This window comes from Barbus barbus, assembly GCF_936440315.1.
Source record: "Barbus barbus genome assembly, chromosome: 44".
NCBI lineage: Eukaryota > Metazoa > Chordata > Actinopteri > Cypriniformes > Cyprinidae > Barbus > Barbus barbus.
Genome location: NC_136722.1, coordinates 7,366,367 through 7,386,162, shown reverse-complemented (window position 1 = coordinate 7,386,162; position 19,796 = coordinate 7,366,367). Strand labels below are relative to the sequence as shown.

General features: G+C 37.6%; 2 protein-coding genes across 5 annotated transcripts in view; one reads left to right on the top strand and one right to left on the bottom strand.

The window, feature by feature from the left end:
- The window catches only part of mak (male germ cell-associated kinase), a 98,164-nt gene extending 80,369 nt beyond the window's left edge, over window positions 1-17,795 (top strand). For 2 of the 4 annotated variants that reach the window (XM_079406915.1, XM_079406916.1), the window contains exons 13-14: window positions 15,476-15,595; window positions 16,917-17,748. In XM_079406915.1, the coding sequence (XP_079263041.1) occupies window positions 15,476-15,595; window positions 16,917-17,077 (281 nt within the window). In that variant the 3' untranslated portion in view covers window positions 17,078-17,748. Of the gene's footprint in view, window positions 1-15,475; window positions 15,596-16,277; window positions 16,374-16,916 lie in introns of all 4 variants that reach the window. The other 2 variants (XM_079406914.1, XM_079406913.1) reach the window with 2 other exon arrangements.
- A 9-nt stretch (window positions 17,796-17,804) lies between these two features.
- On the bottom strand, window positions 17,805-19,583 carry LOC306863528 (transmembrane protein 14C-like; the record flags this gene model as incomplete). Its single annotated transcript, XM_079406912.1, has 4 exons — window positions 17,805-17,862; window positions 18,708-18,795; window positions 18,948-19,049; window positions 19,508-19,583. The coding sequence occupies 4 exons, from the start codon at window positions 19,581-19,583 to the stop codon at window positions 17,805-17,807; spliced, it is 324 nt and encodes a 107-aa protein (XP_079263038.1).
- Window positions 19,584-19,796: the final 213 nt, after the last annotated feature.

Below are 19,796 nucleotides of genomic sequence, written 5' to 3'. Positions count from 1 at the left end.
TATGGGGTGTTTTTTTTTTTTATGTTAATGGGTTTTTAAAGGCAGACTTGAGTTAATTAATTTGTAGTGGTATAACTTTCTTTCATTTGTTCAGTTCACTCATTTGTTTAATAGTAATGACTGAAATTAATATAAGTTGTAACGTCAATGGTTCAAATGGCCCCCATAAACGTACAAGTTTTTTTACAACTACTGCGATGAAAAAAGGTTGACATTGCTTTGATCCAGAAAGCTCATTTGTGGCAAATAAGCGTACAGCGGCGAACGTGACAAGTATAGAAGCCTCATCCGTTTGGGAAGGTGCGCGCACAGTCAGCAGTCACAGTCCGTGTTCCGTTCCGTCTCGTGCACAGCCGCATCCGCACAGCTTTCAAAGTATACTCAACCGCGGATGAGTGCGGATGGACGAGCTCAACAAATGCGCAGTACCACCTACTTGACATGCGCTCTCTCAACGTTCACCTCACACATGCGCTGTTGTACGCGCACCATCCACGCGGTCTCAAAAAATTGCCTGCATGTGGACGGGGTGCGCGGCTGTCCGTGAGCCCTCTTGATGACGAAAATGACATAATGCGGATGGTGCGCGGACGCGAAGTATATTCTGGCCTTTAGCCAGCTATCGAGAAACTGGTAGCCAGACAACAGAGTGGCATGTCACGCACACACACTCTACCAGCACGGCTCAGCAAGGTTGTCTAACCTTGTCGAGAATTCCGGGCTGAGAACGGTTTGTAATCGTGCCACGCCATACCAGGCTCACGTGGAAATACAACTGGAACTGAACCTTACAGTTCTTACAACCGTTCGGCCCGATAGTGGAAAAGCGGCTTAAAAGTGTTTATTTATGTGCATAGTCCAAGTCTTCTTCTCCATTTTTAGTGTATCTCTGTGGCAGAATTACTGCGCCACATGCTGGTCTGGCATGTACACTACATCATTTTTTGTCGGTTTCATGTGTACGCAGTTAGTGATGCGCGGATGAGCTAAAACGTCACCCGAATCCGCAGCTTCAAATAAATTATCCGCCCGCACCTATATTTTTGTCTGATTTAGATAACCGCACCCGATCGTCACATTCAGGGTTATGGTCATGAAAAACCCGGAAAAGTCATGGAACTTTTAAAACAGCAATTTCCAGGCCTGGAAAGTTTTGGAAAAATAAATAAACCCAGAAAGTTTTGGAAAAGTCATGGAAATTATATTATAGAATTATGTTTAATTAGGTCCTGAATTTCGGTGCAGGATTGCATATATTGCATTAAGCCCGGCTCACACTGTGCGATTTTGGCCACGATTTGGTCGTCTGAGACAAATTTTGAAAATCCTAAAAGATTCCTATAATCCTAGGCTAAAATCGGTGGTCTAGATCGCTGGTTTGACATGTTCACCGACAGCCGATTAATGGCCGTTGCGATCAATTTTTTCCTCCGATTAAATTCTGGCAGTGTCAGAAGATTTCAGACACTTTCCTGCAGTGTGACATCTCCTACGATGACCGTCAAACCAAGAACCAATAGGAGCACTGAACTTGATGACGCAATTAGCGCGACAACTTCAAACTTCAACTTCGTTATTTGTAAAAACAATATATGTACAAAGAAAAGTTTACTTAAAGTTTATTTATTAAGGGGCAGGATGTTTAAACTCGAATAACAAAATTACCTCAAGTTCGCTCTGTAGAACTGGAAGTCCATAAAGTCCTCTTTTGCCCAGCCATGACTTGCTCCACACACGTCGTCTTTTTCGGGGGGGTTTTTTAACATCAAGGCATGTAATTAATAAAACTAACGCTACACGTTGCTGTTGTTTGCTAACTACCATTATAGCGAAAGAATGCGGGTCACGTATTGATGACGTAAAACTCCGGACAAGTCTTCTTGAGTACGTCCGTTTTTGTCGCGTCTTGACTGTCGTACAGTCTGACATTAAGACAACTGAGATCCTACAGTCTGACATGGGGATCATGTTCGTACAGTGTGACAAGCAACAATCGCAAAAGACTATTAAAAATCGCACAGTGTGAGCCCGGCTTTACTCATTCCCGCAGCGTTCAACTTTAAAATGAGGGAAATTACTGCAGAACATTTATTCAATATAGCTTATAGGTTAGATGAGTAAATAAATCCACACAAACCATCAGATCATATCAGTCATTTGAAAACAGCATGAGTGATTCAGCTGTACCGCGTTCTCTCTCTTTGACCTTCTCTTCACATTGGCGCATCTAGAGCTGCACGCTGCAATACAAGACTTTAGCTCGCGTTCCAGTACACTTGACAGAATTGTCAATTTCCTAATCGGTCATTGTTGCATCGTCACAAAAATGTATTATTTTCACGTCTTTTTAAGCCATTCGGTACTCGTGCTCTCCAGAGGCGCTTTTCTGTGTGCTCACAGTCACATCCACTGCTAGTACCAAATTGAGTTTGCATGCAAATCTTGTTGCTCTTAAGTGGCCGATGTTTGTACTGGCTACTGTATACAGGCTACCAGGGCTCCATACAGACTTTATTAAAGAATTTGCTGATTTTCTATCTGAGGTAGTGCTGGCTGCAGATAAAGTCCTAATGGCTGGTGATTTTAATATCCATGTTGATAATGAAAGAGATTCGTTGGGATCAGCATTTATAGACATTCTAAACTCCATTGGTGTTAAACAACACATTTCAGGACCTACTCATTGTCAAAATCATACTCTAGATTTAATACTGTCATATGGAATTGATGTCAGTGGCCTTGAAATATTGCAGCAGAGTGATATCTCAGATCATTATCTAGTTTTGTGTATATTCCATATAGCTAAAGCTGTAAAGCCAACTCCTTGTTACAAATATGGTAGAACCATCACTTCTACCACAAAAGACTACTTTGTAAATAATCTTCCTGATTTATCTCAATTCCTCAGCATATCCAATAGCTCAGAACAACCTGATGATGTAACAGAAACTATTGACTCTCACTTTTCTAGCACTTTAGATACGGTTGCTCCTTTATGCTTAAGGAAGATTAAGGAAAAGAGTCCAACACCATGGTATAATGAGTAGCCCGGAAAATGGAGTGCAGCTGGAGAAAAACAAAATTAGAGGTATTTCGTATTGCTTGGCGGGAAAGTACCCTATCCTACAGAAAAGCATTAAAAACTGCTATATCTGCTTACTTTACGTCTCTTTTAGAAGAAAATAAACACAACCCCAAGTATTTATTTAATGCAGTGGCTAAATTAACAAAAATTATAACATCAGCAGGTGCAGACATTACCCAGCAGCACAGTAGTAATGACTTTATGAACTACTTTACTTCCAAGATCGAAACTATTAGAGATAAAATTGTAACCATGCAGCTGTCAGCCACATTATCGCATCAGATAGTGCACTGTAGATCCCCTGAGGAACAATTCCACTCATTCTCTTCTATTGGAAAGTAAGAATTGTATAAACTTGTTAAATTATCTAAACCAACAACCTGTATTTTAGACCCTGTTCCATCTAAAAGTGGTGCTTCCAGAAGTAATAGATCCTCTTCTGAATATTATTAACTAGGGCTGGGTAAAAAATATCGATTCTCCGATTTTAATCGATCTTCAGTTTAACGCAACGATATCGATTCGGGAAATACCCGAATCGATTCTTAATGCGCGTGCTTCAGGTAAGAGGATATGAATATTCACCTCTCGTCCTGAAGGTGTCACCATCTTTCGAATTGCTCCACTAAAAAAAACAACTGTGTGCACCCTATTATTAATGTAGATGTGTATTTCAGTAATAAACTTAAGTAGGAGAGTTTCAGTTACCAGCATTTATATCCAAATATGGATCCCATGACTGCAAAACTAACATTTTAAATGAAATATTGATATCTAATCGATATCGAATCGAATCGAAATCAAATCGAATCGAAACCATAAAAATAAGAATCGAATCGAATCGCAGAATTGGTCACAATACCCAGCCCTATTATTAACTCATCATTGTAAGATATCAGAGACTGAATAAGAAAAATTGAAGATGCATCAGAACATTGAAACCTGAGAAGCTGAGATTCCAGAAAGAGGGGGGGCCTCAAAGCTGTAACAGGACAACGTCATAAATCGGATTCCTGGCTCCAACTAGCTGAAGCAAGCCTAACCAGCAAGCCTCTTTCACAAAACAGTTTTCAACATTGAGACAAAAGAACACTTATTGATAATTCCAATTCAAGAAAGAGACCGTCAAATTTGTTGCAAGTAATCAAGACTAATGGACACATGTAAACCTGTGATAGAAAATCATGAGCTACAGACTCTCTTGGACGGGTCTCCACACATAGAAGACAGACCAAACCAAAATTCCTTTGTCTAAAAGAACATGCCTTCGTTCTCCATAGAACTACATAAAAGACTTTCATTTTCAATTTTTAATGAAACTAATCATTTCTATGCATAACTGTATATTATGTATGTAACACACACATTTGAATATCCTTGTTTTAATCACTCATTGTGTATGTCTTGCTTTTAATAAGTATTGAATAGCTGAAGGATTAACATTCATGTTTGGTATGTACGAGTTTGAAAATTCATGCTTTAAATGTTTCTTCCAATTAATTCTTTGTAAAATGTATCATATTCTGGTTATAGAAATCACATTCAAAAGTATGCTTTGCGAGAGCTTGTATAGTTCGGACTGCTGACTGAACAGATAACAAAGATTTAATAGTGGGGTGGAGAAACAAAGCAATACCCCGAGCAAGGACAGTATCTAATTGGTCAAGACGTCCAGATGGGACGGTCTGAAAGCCGAGTTTAAAAACTCAGGATACCATCAAACTCTCTCTTACTCTTCTTTGTAAAAATGCTCTCTTACGCTCTTACTCTCTTGGTCACCCTTCTCCTCTTCTTCTCTTTTGCCACCGCGTGCTGCTCTTTGAGCGTGCTCTGGCCCACGTGCCAGCTGCTACCATAATAAGAAGGAAAACAACTTAGTCTCATTACCTCCTTTTATTGTTATTCTTTTACTTTAGTTTCTTTTCTTTCCGTGGAGTTTCGTGTTCTAATATATGTTTGATACAAAGTCCAGCTCCGACTGCACTCGCTTCAAACTTCGACCAGACCAACTCCGCATCCTCAGCCAACGCCCAAGACCTCACTTCAAAGACTACTGAACTTCCAGCCAATCAGCAACTTCGGGGAACCCCCTGTCTGCATCGACGACACAAAGGAAACCCCTTAGCACAGGCAAAGCAAGCAAGTAACGCCTCAAAGTTCTAACTGAATCAGGTGCACTTAATATAAATGTTAGCCTCATTGAGAAACTCAAAGCGAGGGTTAAATAAGTGATTGATGGTTGTTCAGGTCTATGCAATTGAACATATTGCTGTAAACTTGGGATTTCACATTTCCATTCTCTTAAACTCATCCTTTCCTCACTTTCTCTCTTTCTGCAACGTGTGAATGCTTGTGTTCATGTGTTAGATTAGTTTGTCTTAGGTTTCTATAAATAAAATCTTATTTATATTGAAAAGAGAAGTATCTTGTGTTTTCTGTTCACAAGTTAATGTCTTAATCTGCCGATCTTGTTACTGTGCTATTTAATAGTGTTTTCACTATATTTTGGATTTTAATATCCAGTACAGATTTTGTTTTACGGCTCGTTTAGTGAATCGCCGTAACCGTGATTGTTCAAATCCCTATAAAATCATAAATGATTCCCTTTGAGCTAAATTAAGCTATTGCTTTAAATTACATATTAATATTACTTTTTATTACGTTAAATCATTGTCATTAGAATATGTCCCAAAAACCTCAAGGCTCAGTACTTGGCCCCTTACTTTTCACGCTTGACATGTTACCCTTGGGAGATATCATTAGGAAACATGGTGTTAGCTTTCACTGTTATGCTGATGATACCCAACTCTATATTTATTCACGACCTGATGAAACTTACCAATTTGCAAAACTAACGGAATGTATAGTTGATATCAAAAACTGGATGACAAGCAATTTCTTACTGCTAAATTCTGAAAAAACAGAGGTGTTAATTATTGGACCAAAAACTTTTGCCTGTAATAACCTAGATCACTGTCTAATACTTGATGGCTGCTCTGTAAATTCTTCGTCATCAGTTAGGAACCTAGGCATACGTTTTGATAGCAATTTTCCTTCGAAAAAAATGTTTCTAGCATTTGTAAAACTGCATTTTTCCATCTTAAAAATATATCTAAATTACGACCTATGTTCTCAATGTCAAATGCGGAAACATTAATTCATGCATTCATGACCTCGAGGCTAGATTATTGTAATGCTTTATTGGGTGGTTGCTCTGCACGTTTAATAAACAAACTCCAGCTGGTTCAAAACGCAGCAGCTGGAGTTCTTACTAGAACCAGGAAGTATGACCACATTAGCCCGGTTCTGTAAACACTGCACTGCGGTCTCTATTAAACATTGTATACATTTTAAGATCTTACTAATTACCTATAAAGCCCTGAATGGTTTGGCACCTCAGTATTTGAATGAGCTCTTATGGCATTACAGTCCTTCACGTCCTCTGCAATCTCAAAACTCTGGCCATTTGATAATACCTAGAATATCAAAATAACTGCGGGCGGGAGATCGTTTTCCTATTTAGCACCCAAACTCTGGAACAATCTACCTAACACTGTACGGGAAGCAGACATACTCTGTCCGTTTAAATCTAGATGAAAGACCCATCTCTTTAACCTGTCTTACACATAATACACTATCGCATTTCAAATCCGTTAAAGGATTGTTAGGCTGCATTAATTAGATAAACCGGAACCGGGACCACTTCCCAAAACACCTGATGTGCTTGTTACATAGTTAGAAGAATGGCATCTACGCTAATATTAGTCTGTTACTTTCTTATTCCGAGATCAGATGGTGGATCAGCACCTAGAGATGACCTCTACAGTCCGGAAACCTAGATGAGCCCCAGAGACTGATCCCCAGTGAAGACCCTGTCTCCAAGACGGCCAGCGGGACAAGACCACAGGAACCAGATGAGTCCTTTGCACAATCTGATTCTGCTTTAGCCTAGATTTAAACTGCTGATTTTTTCTGGACAGAGGAGAATGACACTATTTCAACAAACTATTTCCCCGTCTAAATACTGTAAAGCTGATATAAAGCCACCCAGCTTTATATCAAGCCGATGTAAAGTGAAAGTGAAGTGACATATGGCCAAGTATGGTGACCCATACTCGGAATTCGTGCTCTGCATTTTAACCCATCCAAAGTGCACACACACAGCTGCGAGCTTATCCCCCTCCCATCTGTCCCACACATATGTGACATACAGTGCCCTCCATAAGTATCGGAACAGTAAAGACAAAATTGCTCTGTTGGCTGTGGAGTCAAGACATTTGCAAATATGATTAAAAGATGAATATGAGACAAAACTACAGAATGTCACATTTTATTATTAGCCGTTTCAACACATGTTTTACCAAATAAAAAGAACAGCACTTTTAGAGTTCATCCCACTCATTGATGTGAGCATAAGTATTGGGACATTTGAACATAAGGCAGATAGAAAAGATTAAAAGCTATGATTTACAGTGGTGTGAAAAATGTTGGCCCCCTTCCTGATTTTTTTTTCACACAGGGCCATGTGGGTTTGGATTTTGTTTTCCCTTCATAAAGAAAACCTTCATTTAAAAATTGCATGTTGTGTTTACTTGTGTTATCTTTGATTAATATTTATATTTGTTTGATGATCTGAAACATTAAAGTTTGACAAACATGCAAAAAAACAAAACAAATCAGGCAGGGGCCAACACTTTTTCACACCACTGTAGTTGCAGATCCCTTGCGCACAATCACAGCAGTGAGTCTGTGACCCATAGACATCACCAGACTCTTGGTCTCATCCTTTGAAATGCTTTTCCCAGCCTTTAATGCAGCCAATTCCAATTGTTGCTTGTTTTGGGGAGTTTCTGCCTTTACTCTCCTCTTCAGCTGGTGAAATTCATGTTCAATCAGATTTAAATCTTGAGATTGACTTGGGCAATCTAAGACTTTCCATTTCTTTGACCTTATAAATTCCTTGACTGAACTGGTAGGGTGTTTTGGGTCATTGTCCTGATGCAATATGAAGCACTTCCCAATGAATCTGGGGACATTTTCTTGAATATTGGTAGGCAAGATGGTTTTGTACCCTTCCAAATTCATTCTGCTACTGTCATCATACATCAAGTCATCAGTAAAGTTGAGAGGGCCTGTTCCAGAGGCAGACATGCATGCCCATGCCACGACACCACCTCCACCATGCTTTACAGATGAGGCTGTATGCTTGGGATCATTGCAGTTCCCTTTTTTTCTCTACATTTTTGCTTTCCCATCACTTAGATAAAGGTTCATCTTTGTCTCATCGGTCCATAAACAAAGTTCCAAAACTCTTCTGGCTCACCTTTGTGCTTTTTTGCAAACTCTAATCTTGCCTTTCTATTTTTGATGCTGGTCAGAGGTTTGCATTTTGCTGTGTAGCATCTGTAATTCTGTGTCAAAGTCTCCTGAGGACAGTAGATTGTCAGAGCATCACCCCAGCTTTCTGGAAGTTATTGGTGATTTTACAGACACATCTTTTAGGATTCATTTTCACAGATTTTATGATTTGTCTGTCATCAACTACTGTTGTTTTCTCAGCCGATCAGGTCGTTGTTGGTTGCTGGTGTCGCTGGTGGTTTCCAAACTCTTGATTTCTCCATGCCCTTTGTTTTTGCTAGAGCTCTAACTGACTTCCTCTTTTCTTTTAGCATCCAAATTGCTTGCTTTTCTCTCAAAGTCAGCTCCCTCGTCTTCATCCTGGTTTGTGTGTGTCATCATCGAATGCAAGATTCAGAATGCAGAAGTAATGGATATAACTGATTTGACACATTCCCTGCTTTTAATATCTGAAGAATTAATGCAACAGGACACAGCTGATCACTTAGAAAGACCTGTGAGGCAACTGTTCCCATACTTATGCTCACATCAGATAGATGGATGAAACTCTAAAAGTGCTGAACTTCTTAGCTGATAAAACATCTGTGTTGAATCACCCAATAATAAAATTTGACATTCTGTAGTTTTGTCTCATATTCACCTTTGAATCATATTTGTAAATGTCTTGACTCCACAGCCAACAGAGCAGTTTTGTCTTTACTGTTCCAATACTTTTGGAGGGCACTGTATATATGACATATATTACATACGTGGTTTCGGTGCGGTCTCAAATCGGACAAAATTTCTAACTGGAATGCACTGCTTCAAGTTGGCCGCCGATCGGTCTGCACAGCGCTACATGAAGTCGAACACACCTAGTATCTCGTGGCCATGACATATTATCACGTTCCTGCAAGTTAACATGTCGTGGCCATGACATGATCTTGTGTGGTTTACATCGTCCGCTGCTCAATAAACAGCATTAAATTAACATAAATAATTTCTGTTTCTTCATCAGAAACACAAAATATCCACAATGCTTAAAAGAATACATCTGAAATAATTGGAGGTACATTAGCATCAAGCTACATTGAAAAAAAAAAATACTGCACTGTTCAATAACCTGTCTGCACTCCTCACTCACAATGTTCTTTTATTCCTGCTGTTTTGCACATTTTCTGACATTTTGCACATTCCCTTGCACATTTCTACCTCCGGAGGCCGTTAAGGTCATTGGCCATATACAAACATATGCTACTTACATACCTCTCTTTATAATGCACCTTCTGTTTATATTTCCTTACAACCTAAGTTGTATGTACAGTCATTTGCACTGAGCTAGTCTCTCCCCATCTACCTCATAACTTGCACTATATGTCATAAAAACTGAATGTATATACACATTTTTATATCTATTTATATACTTTGTTATTTGCACTTCTGGTTAGATGCTAACTGCATTTCATTGGCTCTGTACTTGTACTCTGCACAGTGACAATAAAGTTGAATCTAATCTAATCTGAATCTAAAATGTATGTAATATAGGCTATACAGCATGGTATTTACATATATGTAAATAACATGCTATATATAAATAGTTTACATGATAAAAAGTCATCTTAAAGTTAACAAATGCCTCTATTTTTATTAATTTAACAGACCTTTGAAGTTTGGGCAAAAACTCGTGAATTTTTTATAAAAGAAAATCATATGGTGATTGGGAAACACGTAACACCTCGCTTATATGATTTTATGGTGACATTTGTTATTTTTCATGTTAATCCATCCGGTCAATATTGAACAAGAACAATACACTGTGGCTTTAATTCGGCGTAAGCGGCGCAGCAAAAATAGACTCGCGACGCTCCTGCTTGACGCTCACAAGCTACTCCTGCTCCCAGTGTGAATGCACTTATTTGTTAACATGCACACCAAAAAAAATATGCGCTGCTCACGCTTGCGGTGTGAAACGGGCGTAAATAGTGCTGAGTTATTTGCGGATAATTAGAAAAAAAAAATCATAATTTTGAAAAATGTTTTTTGTGTCATGTACTCTTAATATGTCAGAAACATCATACAGCTCAGATAGTCATGTGTCATATGTCATTTGAAAGGTCTCATCAAGTAAAATAAAACAAATATAATTGTTTGGGGCTTTGACTAAACTTGAGTAAGGCGTTACTTCAAATTAAAAACAACAATTTCAAAACTGTCAAAAGAAAAGATACCTTGGTTCCAAATGCTGTAACTTTTGATTACTTCATGAAATCACCACAAAATTGTATTCACATACAGCACACATGTTGGGGAACATCACCAAAAAATGTATCCTACCTTAATTCTTTCATGAGATACTGAACGTCAAATAAAAATGATATGAAAAATTTCCCTTGACCACACAAATTTTTTCTTAAATTTATCTCCTATTTCTCAACATGAGAATATTCAAATGCAAAGATTTTTCCCGCTAAAAATATAGAATGATTTCTTCAACTTCAACTTCAACTTCAACTTTATTTATAAAGCACTTTCAATACCACAATGTGGAGACCAAAGTGCTGTACAGGAAGATTAAATAAAAATATAAGAATAAAGACAAGCATAAAACATCATAAACATATACCATAACAACAACAACAACAGAACAAATTACAAAACATTTTCAAATGCTAATGTAAACAAATGAGTTTTAAGCGCACTCTGAAATACAGGAAGTGTAGGAGAAGATTTTACAGACAGAGGAAGATCATTCCAAAGCCTAGGAGCAGCAACAGAAAAGGCCCGATCACCTTTGCATTTTAAACGAGATCGAGGGACCATCAGATGTAATTGATCATTAGAACGCAAAGACCTATCGAATTGATGCAAACTGATTAAATCAGAAATATACTCTGGTGCTAAACCATGCAAAGCTTTAAAAACATATAATAGCACTTTATAATGAATCCTGTATCGTACAGGAAGCCAGTGTAATTTGATAAGTACAGGAGTAATATGCTCTCTCTTCTTGGTTCCCGTTAAAAGCCTAGCAGCAGAATTCTGAACAAGCTGTAGGCGAGAGAGAGAGGCCTGACTCACACCCAGATACAATGCATTGCAATAATCCAAACGAGATGACACAAAAGCATGCACAACTTTCTCCAAATCATCAAAAGAAAGGATAGACTTCAACTTAGATATAGATCTAAGATGGAAAAAACTATTTTTAACTACAGCATTAATCTGACGATCAAATTTGAGCTCAGAGTCAAAAATGACACCAAGGTTTTTCACTCTAGAAAGCTTTTTCCCAGGAAGTAACCCCAGGCAGTCAGTGACATCATCCACACATCCCTTTTTACCAAATAAAATAAACTCAGACTTGTTCTCATTCAGTTGGAGAAAATTGTTAGCTAACCAACACTTAACCTCAGCCAAACAATCATACAAAGATTGAATGGAAAAATGATTCTTGTGTTTCAATGGCAAATAAATTTCTATCAAATGATACCTACCTTTTGACTCTCCTTGCTACGGTTTTGGAGTTACGAGTCATTATTTTTTGTATATGGCACTCAGAAAACAAGTCAAGTCACTATTATTTGTATAACGCTTTTAACAATGCAAATTGTGTCATAGCAGCTTTACATGAGCTTGATATAAAGCTGGGTGGCTTTACATAAACTTTACAGTATTTAGACGGGGAAATAGTGTGTTGAAATAATGTCATTCTCCTCTGGCCAGACAAAATAAGCAGTTTAAATCTAGGCTAAAGCAGAGTCAGATTGTGCAAAGGACTCATCTGTATCCTGTGGTCTTGTCCCGATGGCCGTCTTGGAGACAGGGTCTTCACTGGGGATCAGTCTCTGGGGCTCATCTAGGTGTCCTGGTCTCCGCTGACGTTCAGGGCTGTGTAGCTCATCTCTAGGTGCCGATCCACCATAAACAACAGTTTTTAAAATTCCTTCAGGGAGTCAAGAGCTAATTTTTGTATTTTTTATTTTTTTTTACACTGAAAGAACAGAAAGTGTTCTATTAAACGATACTAAGCTTTTGACTCTCCTTGCTACAGTATTCAAGTTATGAGTCAATATTTTTGTGTATGTCACTCAGAAAAAAACAACTACAGTGAGGTAAAAATGCCCTCGGTGGTTAAAGGGTTAAAGGAATGTCAAATAATTTAAGAATAAATATTCTACATATACAGAAATTAAAGGATTAGTTCACTTCCAGAATAAAAATTTCCTGACAATATACTCATCCTCATGTCATCCAAGATGTTTCTTTAATCAGATGAAAAGAAATTAAGCCTTTTGAGGAAAATATTCCAGAATTTTTCTCCATATATTGGATATTGTTTCAATGCAGTTTCAAAGGGCTCTATGCAGTTTCAGCCTAGGAATAAGGGTCTTCTCTATTGAAACGATTGGTCATTTTCAAAAAAATAAATAAAAATGTATATACTTGTTGACTACAAATGCTCATCTTGCACTAGCTCGACCTCACGCATTACATAGTCACATTGGAAAGGTCACGCGGAAGTAGGTAGGCGGAAGTACCGACCCAGTGTTTACAAAGCGAACATTCACAGAAAGTTAAATGCCCTTTACAAAAAAATTATGTTGGATGATTTTGAAGTAGATAAGACCATTACTCCTCAGCTGGGATCATGTAGAGCCCTTTGAAGCTACATTGAAACTGCCATTTAGACCTTCAAACAGTTGGGTCCCATTGAAGTCCACTGTATGGAGAAAAATCCTGGAATGTTCCTCAAAAACATGAATTTATTTTCGACTGAAGAAAGACAAACATAAACATCTTGGACGACATGGGGTGAGTAAAATTTTTATTCTGGAAGTGAACTAATCCTTTAATGATCTTAGTTAAAATTTAGGTTAAAATTAAGAATGTAATTATTTTGGTTTGTGGCACAACTTGTGAGGGGATAATTGCATTACTTTTTTTGTTTGACTGTGTTAATTTCTTTGGATTACAATGCAAATAGCCATCAATTTTCAGGGCCAATTCGTTTTAATTTTAGTTTATTAATTGACAAGGCCAAAAATTCTGAATTTTGCCCAACCCTGCTTCATGTTATTTTAAGGCCTGTCTGCCTTTACTGTATTACTGCCTATCGATTCAGAAAAGCAGCAGTAAAGCCACAGATAAAGCTAAAGAAAGGACACTAGAGACAATTTAACAGATCAAAGGTACATACAGTGCCCTCCATAAGTATTGGAACAGTAAAGACAAAATTGCTCTGTTGGCTGTGGAGTCAAGACATTTGCAAATATGATTAAAAGATGAATATGAGACAAAAGTACAGAATGTAGTTTTATCATTAGCCGTTTCAACACACATGTTTTACCAAATAAAAAGAACAGCAGTTCATCCCACTCATTGATGTGAGCATAAGTATTGGGACAGTTGAACATAAGGTAGATATAAAAGATTAAAAGCTATTATTTAGTTGCAGATCCCTTGCGCACAATCACAGCAGTGAGTCTGAGACCCATAGACATCACCAGACTCTTGGTCTCATCCTTTGAAATACTTTTCCCAGCCTTTAATGCACCCAATTCCAATTGTTGCTTTTTTGGGGAGTTTCTGCCTTTACTCTCCTCTCCAGCTGCTGAAATTCATGTTCAATCAGATTTAAATCTGGAGATTGACTTGGGAAATCTAAGACTTTCCATTTCTTTGCCCTTATAAATTCCTTGACTGAACTGCAGGGTGTTTTGGGTCATTGTCCTGATGCAATATGAAGCACTTCCCAATGAATCTGGTGATATTTTCTTGAATATTGGTAGGCAAGATGGTTTTGTACCCTTCCAAATTAATTCTGCTACTGTCATCATACATTGTCATCAGTAAAGTTGAGAGGGCCTGTTCCAGAGACAGCCATACATGCCCATGCCACGACACCACCTCCATGCTTTACAGATGAGGCTGTATGCTTGGGATCATTGCAGTTCCCTTTTTTTCTCCACATTTTTGCTTTCCCATCACTTAGATAAAGGTTCATCTTTGTCTCATTGGTCCATAAACACAGTTCCAAAACTCTTCTAGCTCACCTTTGTCCTTTTTTGCAAACTCTAATCTTGCCTTTCTATTTTTGATGCTGGTCAGAGGTTTGCATCTTGCTGTGTAGCATCTGTAATTCTGTGTCAAAGTCTCCTGAGGACAGTAGATTGTCAGAGCATCACCCCAGCTTTCTGGAAGTTGTTGGTGATTTTACAGACACGTCTTTTAGCATTCATTTTCACAGCTTTTATGATTTGTCTGTCGTCAACTACTGTTGTTTTCTCAGCCGATCAGGTCGTTGTTGGTTGCTGGTGGTTTCCAAACTCTTGATTTCTCCATGCCTTTTGTTTTTGCTAGAGCTCTAACTGACTTCCTCTTTTAGTATCCAAATTGCTTGCTTTTCTCTCAAAGTCAGCTCCCTCGTCTTCATCCTGGTTTGTGTGTGTCATCATCGAATGCAAGATTCAGAATGCAGAAGTAATGGATATAACTGAGACGACACATTTCCTGCTTTTAATATCTGAAGAATTAATGCAACAGGACACAACTGATCACTTAGAAAGACCTGTGAGGCAACTGTTCCAATACTTATGCTCACATCAGATAGAGGGATGAAACTCTAAAAGTGCTGAACGTATTAGCTGGTAAAACAACTATGTGTTGAATCACCCAATAATAAAATGTGATATCCTGTAGTTTTGTCTCATATTCATCTTTTAATCATATTTGTAAATGTCTTGACTCTACAGCTAACAGAGCAATTTTGTCTTTACTGTTCCAATACTTTTGGAGGGCACTGTATATCTCTTTGCAACAGTATTGTTCTGCCATTGCCTACATTATCATGGACATTGGTCTGGGGTGTAAATGTCTGTAAGACACTTCGAGAAAAATAGTCATTGTGGAACTCTTCACACTGACATTTGATAGAATGAGTCATTTTCACACCTCTTTTGAGTGGGTATATTTAGCAAAAATGTAGATAAACATTTGTTTGTTTAGCTGGTTGTGTTTTCTTTCTTGACTCTAAGTTGTGGCCTCTGCCCACAGGAAACTTTGTAACCACCACATACAATCTCTCTGGAGGATATATACCCTCTTTCCAGAAGAAAGAAGTGGGATCCGTAGTACAAAGGATTCAGCTTGCCCCTCTCGGACACCAGCATGCACGTAAGACTTTGGTTTTACAATTCATCCTCAAATAATTTATTTTTGGCTTTCTTTGTTTGTTAGAACAGCATTATGAAATTCACATTTTTATGCTTTTCTATATGCTGCATGCATGTTGGCTTGTGTATACTTATGTTGTCTTTGCAATACCGATATTAAATTTAAAGGTGAGGTGTGTAATTTTTGTAAATTTAAAATATTTGATTTTCTTTATTATCATTTGTATGTTTGTTTCCCTTACAAATGTAAACACAAAGGCACTATCAAAACTTTACTCTGTTTGATTGAGCAGCCCAAACAACCAGAACATTTCCAAAACAATGGTTGGAGGAGGCACATTATAAGTTAAGATGAAAACAGCCTCTTACAAGATCCTATGTTTTAAAAATGTCATAGGTCCGACATAGCAACATTGCCTCAAATAGTGCTGTGAGTTTAGGATGGTATTACTGGTTTGTCTAGTTTGAAAGTTTGAAACCCTCTGGTCTACAAAACCTACACACTTTTATACTTAATGTTATTCTTCCGAGACCCAAAACTTAAACTCCCTTTGTACGCTTTTTTTTCTGTTCTTCACATCTGTTGCTAGAGCTCTTTTAAGATATGCTGTTTCTTTCTACATTCATTTATTCATTCAATCTGTCTCTGTCTGTTTCTCTCCCATCTTTATATCTGCTCTTAGTTGATCTCTCTGCCACTGCTGACTCAAAAACTGGCAAAGCTAAACCTTCAAAGTCCAAACCTTCCTCTACAGTTTCAGTCAGTGAGATCTCTGAAGGTAAAATCCCAGAATAGTCTTATTCAGCACTTCTTCCCAGGGTCCAAAATTAACGTTGTCACACCTTCTGGGTTTATTTTTATTAAAATGTTATATTTTTATCGTTTGTACAGTGGATTTATATAACTGATACCTTGCTCTTAGTGACAGATACACTGAAACCATTGTCACAGCATCATATGAGTCAGTCAGTGTATAACAGCTGCTGTCACCATGTTAAGGCGCATGATTTTCTTCCCCCTCATATTACCATTTTGGTGGCCAATCCAAGGACTATTCCATGTAAGTCACTAGACTGTTTTTATGTCTTTGATTTTAATCACCTTTGCCACACTATTGTTCATATGTTGTGAGCCATGTGATGTTGAAGTTCCTAATTAAGTTACTGGCCATCTGGTTTTATTTACCAAATACAGTTTTTACTCTTTTGCCCCTTGGCAAGTGTTAATTTTGGACTCTGCCTCTTCATTACATTAGAAGTAGCCCTTAACTTAGGCTTTGCTGAATTTGCACAAGAGTTAAATGCTTGTTCTCTCTCCTCAGATTATGATGGATGGAAAAGGAGAGCAGACCGAACCCAACCTAAAGGAACGAGTTACTCAGCTCTGGGCAAAAACTCCGCCAATCTCATTGCTCGCGCTCCACCAGTTCAGCCAGTGCATGGGCGGGTTGACTGGGCTGCAAAATATGGAAGCCATCGCTAATATCTATTATGCGAGCTACAGCTGCTGTGAGGACTAAGGCCTATTTCAACACTCGTGAATATTGTATAAACGCATATCTTTTTGTTTCTGCAAAGAGCATCCACACCACGTACTGTAAGCCCACGGCTGCTTAATTGTTCGATAAAAAACAAGAATCTGTGTACAACAGATTTTTACAAACCTAACAATTTGTTCATCTTTAAATCTGTCTCTCTGTCTTGTTCAGTTTATGCATCCAATGCCTGTAATCTTTATTTTCAATGGAATGGGTATATCTATATCCCATTTATTGCATCTATTTTTTGTAACCCTTTTGACATTTTTTATAGTATGCAGTTATTAAATATATTCTGATTTTCTTTTTTATGTGTTACTGTGATTCATACTGCAAGGCAGTATAATTTATATTTCCTTGAATGTCGAGTATCCCTTTTTTTGTCAGGTTTTATAGATTTTGTATTATTTTTCCCTGTAAACGGTACTGACAACTACCACATAAACATATAATGTAGATAACAGTGATTGGGTTGTGCTGAACTCAAATCAATAAATAGTGTTTTGTAAGTGTTTTGTAAAATGTTTGTAACAGAAGTCTTTGATTCAGAAATTCTCCTGACAACTACATTTTTATTGTACATTTTTTACAAAATATAACAATGAGCTTTAATGACATGATGTTCAAAGAAATTTTTTTTAATGAAAGCAGACAGTGATTTCTGTTTGGGTATCATGATTGCTGAGGTTTCTGTAGCATTCCAGCTCCAAGTTTTGCCAGCATCAGCACACTGCAAGAAACATCTAAAGGTAAAAATGAAAATTCTTTCATCAGACATCAAACTCAAAAGACACATTTTGGTCTGTTCCTTATGCAAAGCTATTGCATGACTTCAGAAGACGAAGTATGTATAGCAGATGAGGCACATAGGCTACTTTTTTGGTAGTACTAATGGTGTTTTTTTGGAGTTTGACAGTCATGATATTATGGAAAAGCTGCAAAAGTTCTTCCCGTTCAGTTTCATGGAAGCAAGCAAGTCATACAGGTTTGAGTAAATTAATTGAGTGAACTTGCCCTTTAGATTTAAGTTGATAATTGACTGCAGTCATGTGACAAGACCTGGTAAAACAACACTGAGGAGCCTCTGCTCAAACAAACGAGTAAATAAAAGAAAATTATTTTAATAATTATAAATTGCATTTCAAGCTGCAATACATGCTGAAAAAGCACTTGCAGAAATAAACTGGGGTGGCACCTTTGATTGAAAGGTTGCTATATTCATACCTTCAATATTTATAAGGTACTGTAACGAATACCATGTCGTAATTAAAACAAACCCAAACAGATACTATGGTAATACTATTTTACTTCTTGTGCTATTAGTGACATGCTGAGGTTTTTGGAGTGAGGGAGGCTGAAAAATCAAAACAAAGTGGTCAGAAGTCCAGGAACAGAATTATAATATTTCTGTTTCTTCCCTTTACACTTTTGGCTGGAGTTGCATGAATACGTGACTCATTTGTTTTTTTTATGTTGTAATGAGCTCAAATATTTTGCTAACAGTCGAGAGCTCTATCATCTATGAAAAAGGGAAACCCTGTTTTACACAAATGAAGTGTGATGTGTGTTAGTTACCTTGCTCCAGCAATAAGACCAGCTGGAATGATTTTGCGTGAGTTATAGAATCTCTTTCCCATGATAGTAGCTAGTGTCCCAGATGCAGCTGAGAGAGGGAAAATATTGATGACACATGGTGTAATTCAGAATCACTATAGTCTAATTTTATAAAACAAACACATTAATACCGCCTCTAGATCATTGTTTTGACTGCAAAAAATATATATAATAAATTGCACAATATGTGAAAATGCCCACCTAAAGACACCCAAATATTTTTGGGATCTTGTGATGTCTGGTAAGCACCAAAACCAGCCAAACCAACAAAGAGCAGCCCTGCTGCCAGGGACGGGACACTGCCTGCAAGACAAATTAATTAAAACATAAAATGTCCTAAAACACTTTCTTGATGAATGGTATAAAGTCTCATAAGGAATGCAGTACAAGGAGTGTTTTTAACTTTTAGATGTTTATGTTATTATCCAGTATTATCATACAACAGTTTTTTTTTTATTATTATTACTGGTTCCAAGATGTATGGCATTTTCACTGAATCTAAAGGAATCAAATAAATGTATGTAAAAATAAGTGATTAAAAATAACTTTTTTTGTTAAAAATGACATAAAGGTGGTGCATGTGTGGGGTAAAATCTGGTCAAGCTGATGTTTTGCTTATCAGTTTTTAGCCAGTTTTCCAGTCTGACAAGTGCCAGCCAAACAAATAAGCCTGACAAGCAATAACCATCAAACAAGTTTGGCTCTTAATCCTGTAAACTTTATATAGGCCTACATGATAATCTCTTGATCTTTCACACTACCTGCTTTGACGTATCCTATGACTCCTCCAGATGCTACTAGTGCTGCGTATCCATATCCAGCCCAGTCCACTGCCATTATCAACACCTCAACACACATACAGAAACATTTTAAACATACACAGCTTGACAGTTTAGAGACAGTGTGCATGAAACTTACACAAACATACACATACTTATATATGTGGTTTATGAGGACGCTACAGAGGCGTAATGCTTTATATATATATATGGTTTACGAGGACACAGAAAGTTTCATCATAAACGATGTTTACGTTGTAATACCAATGCC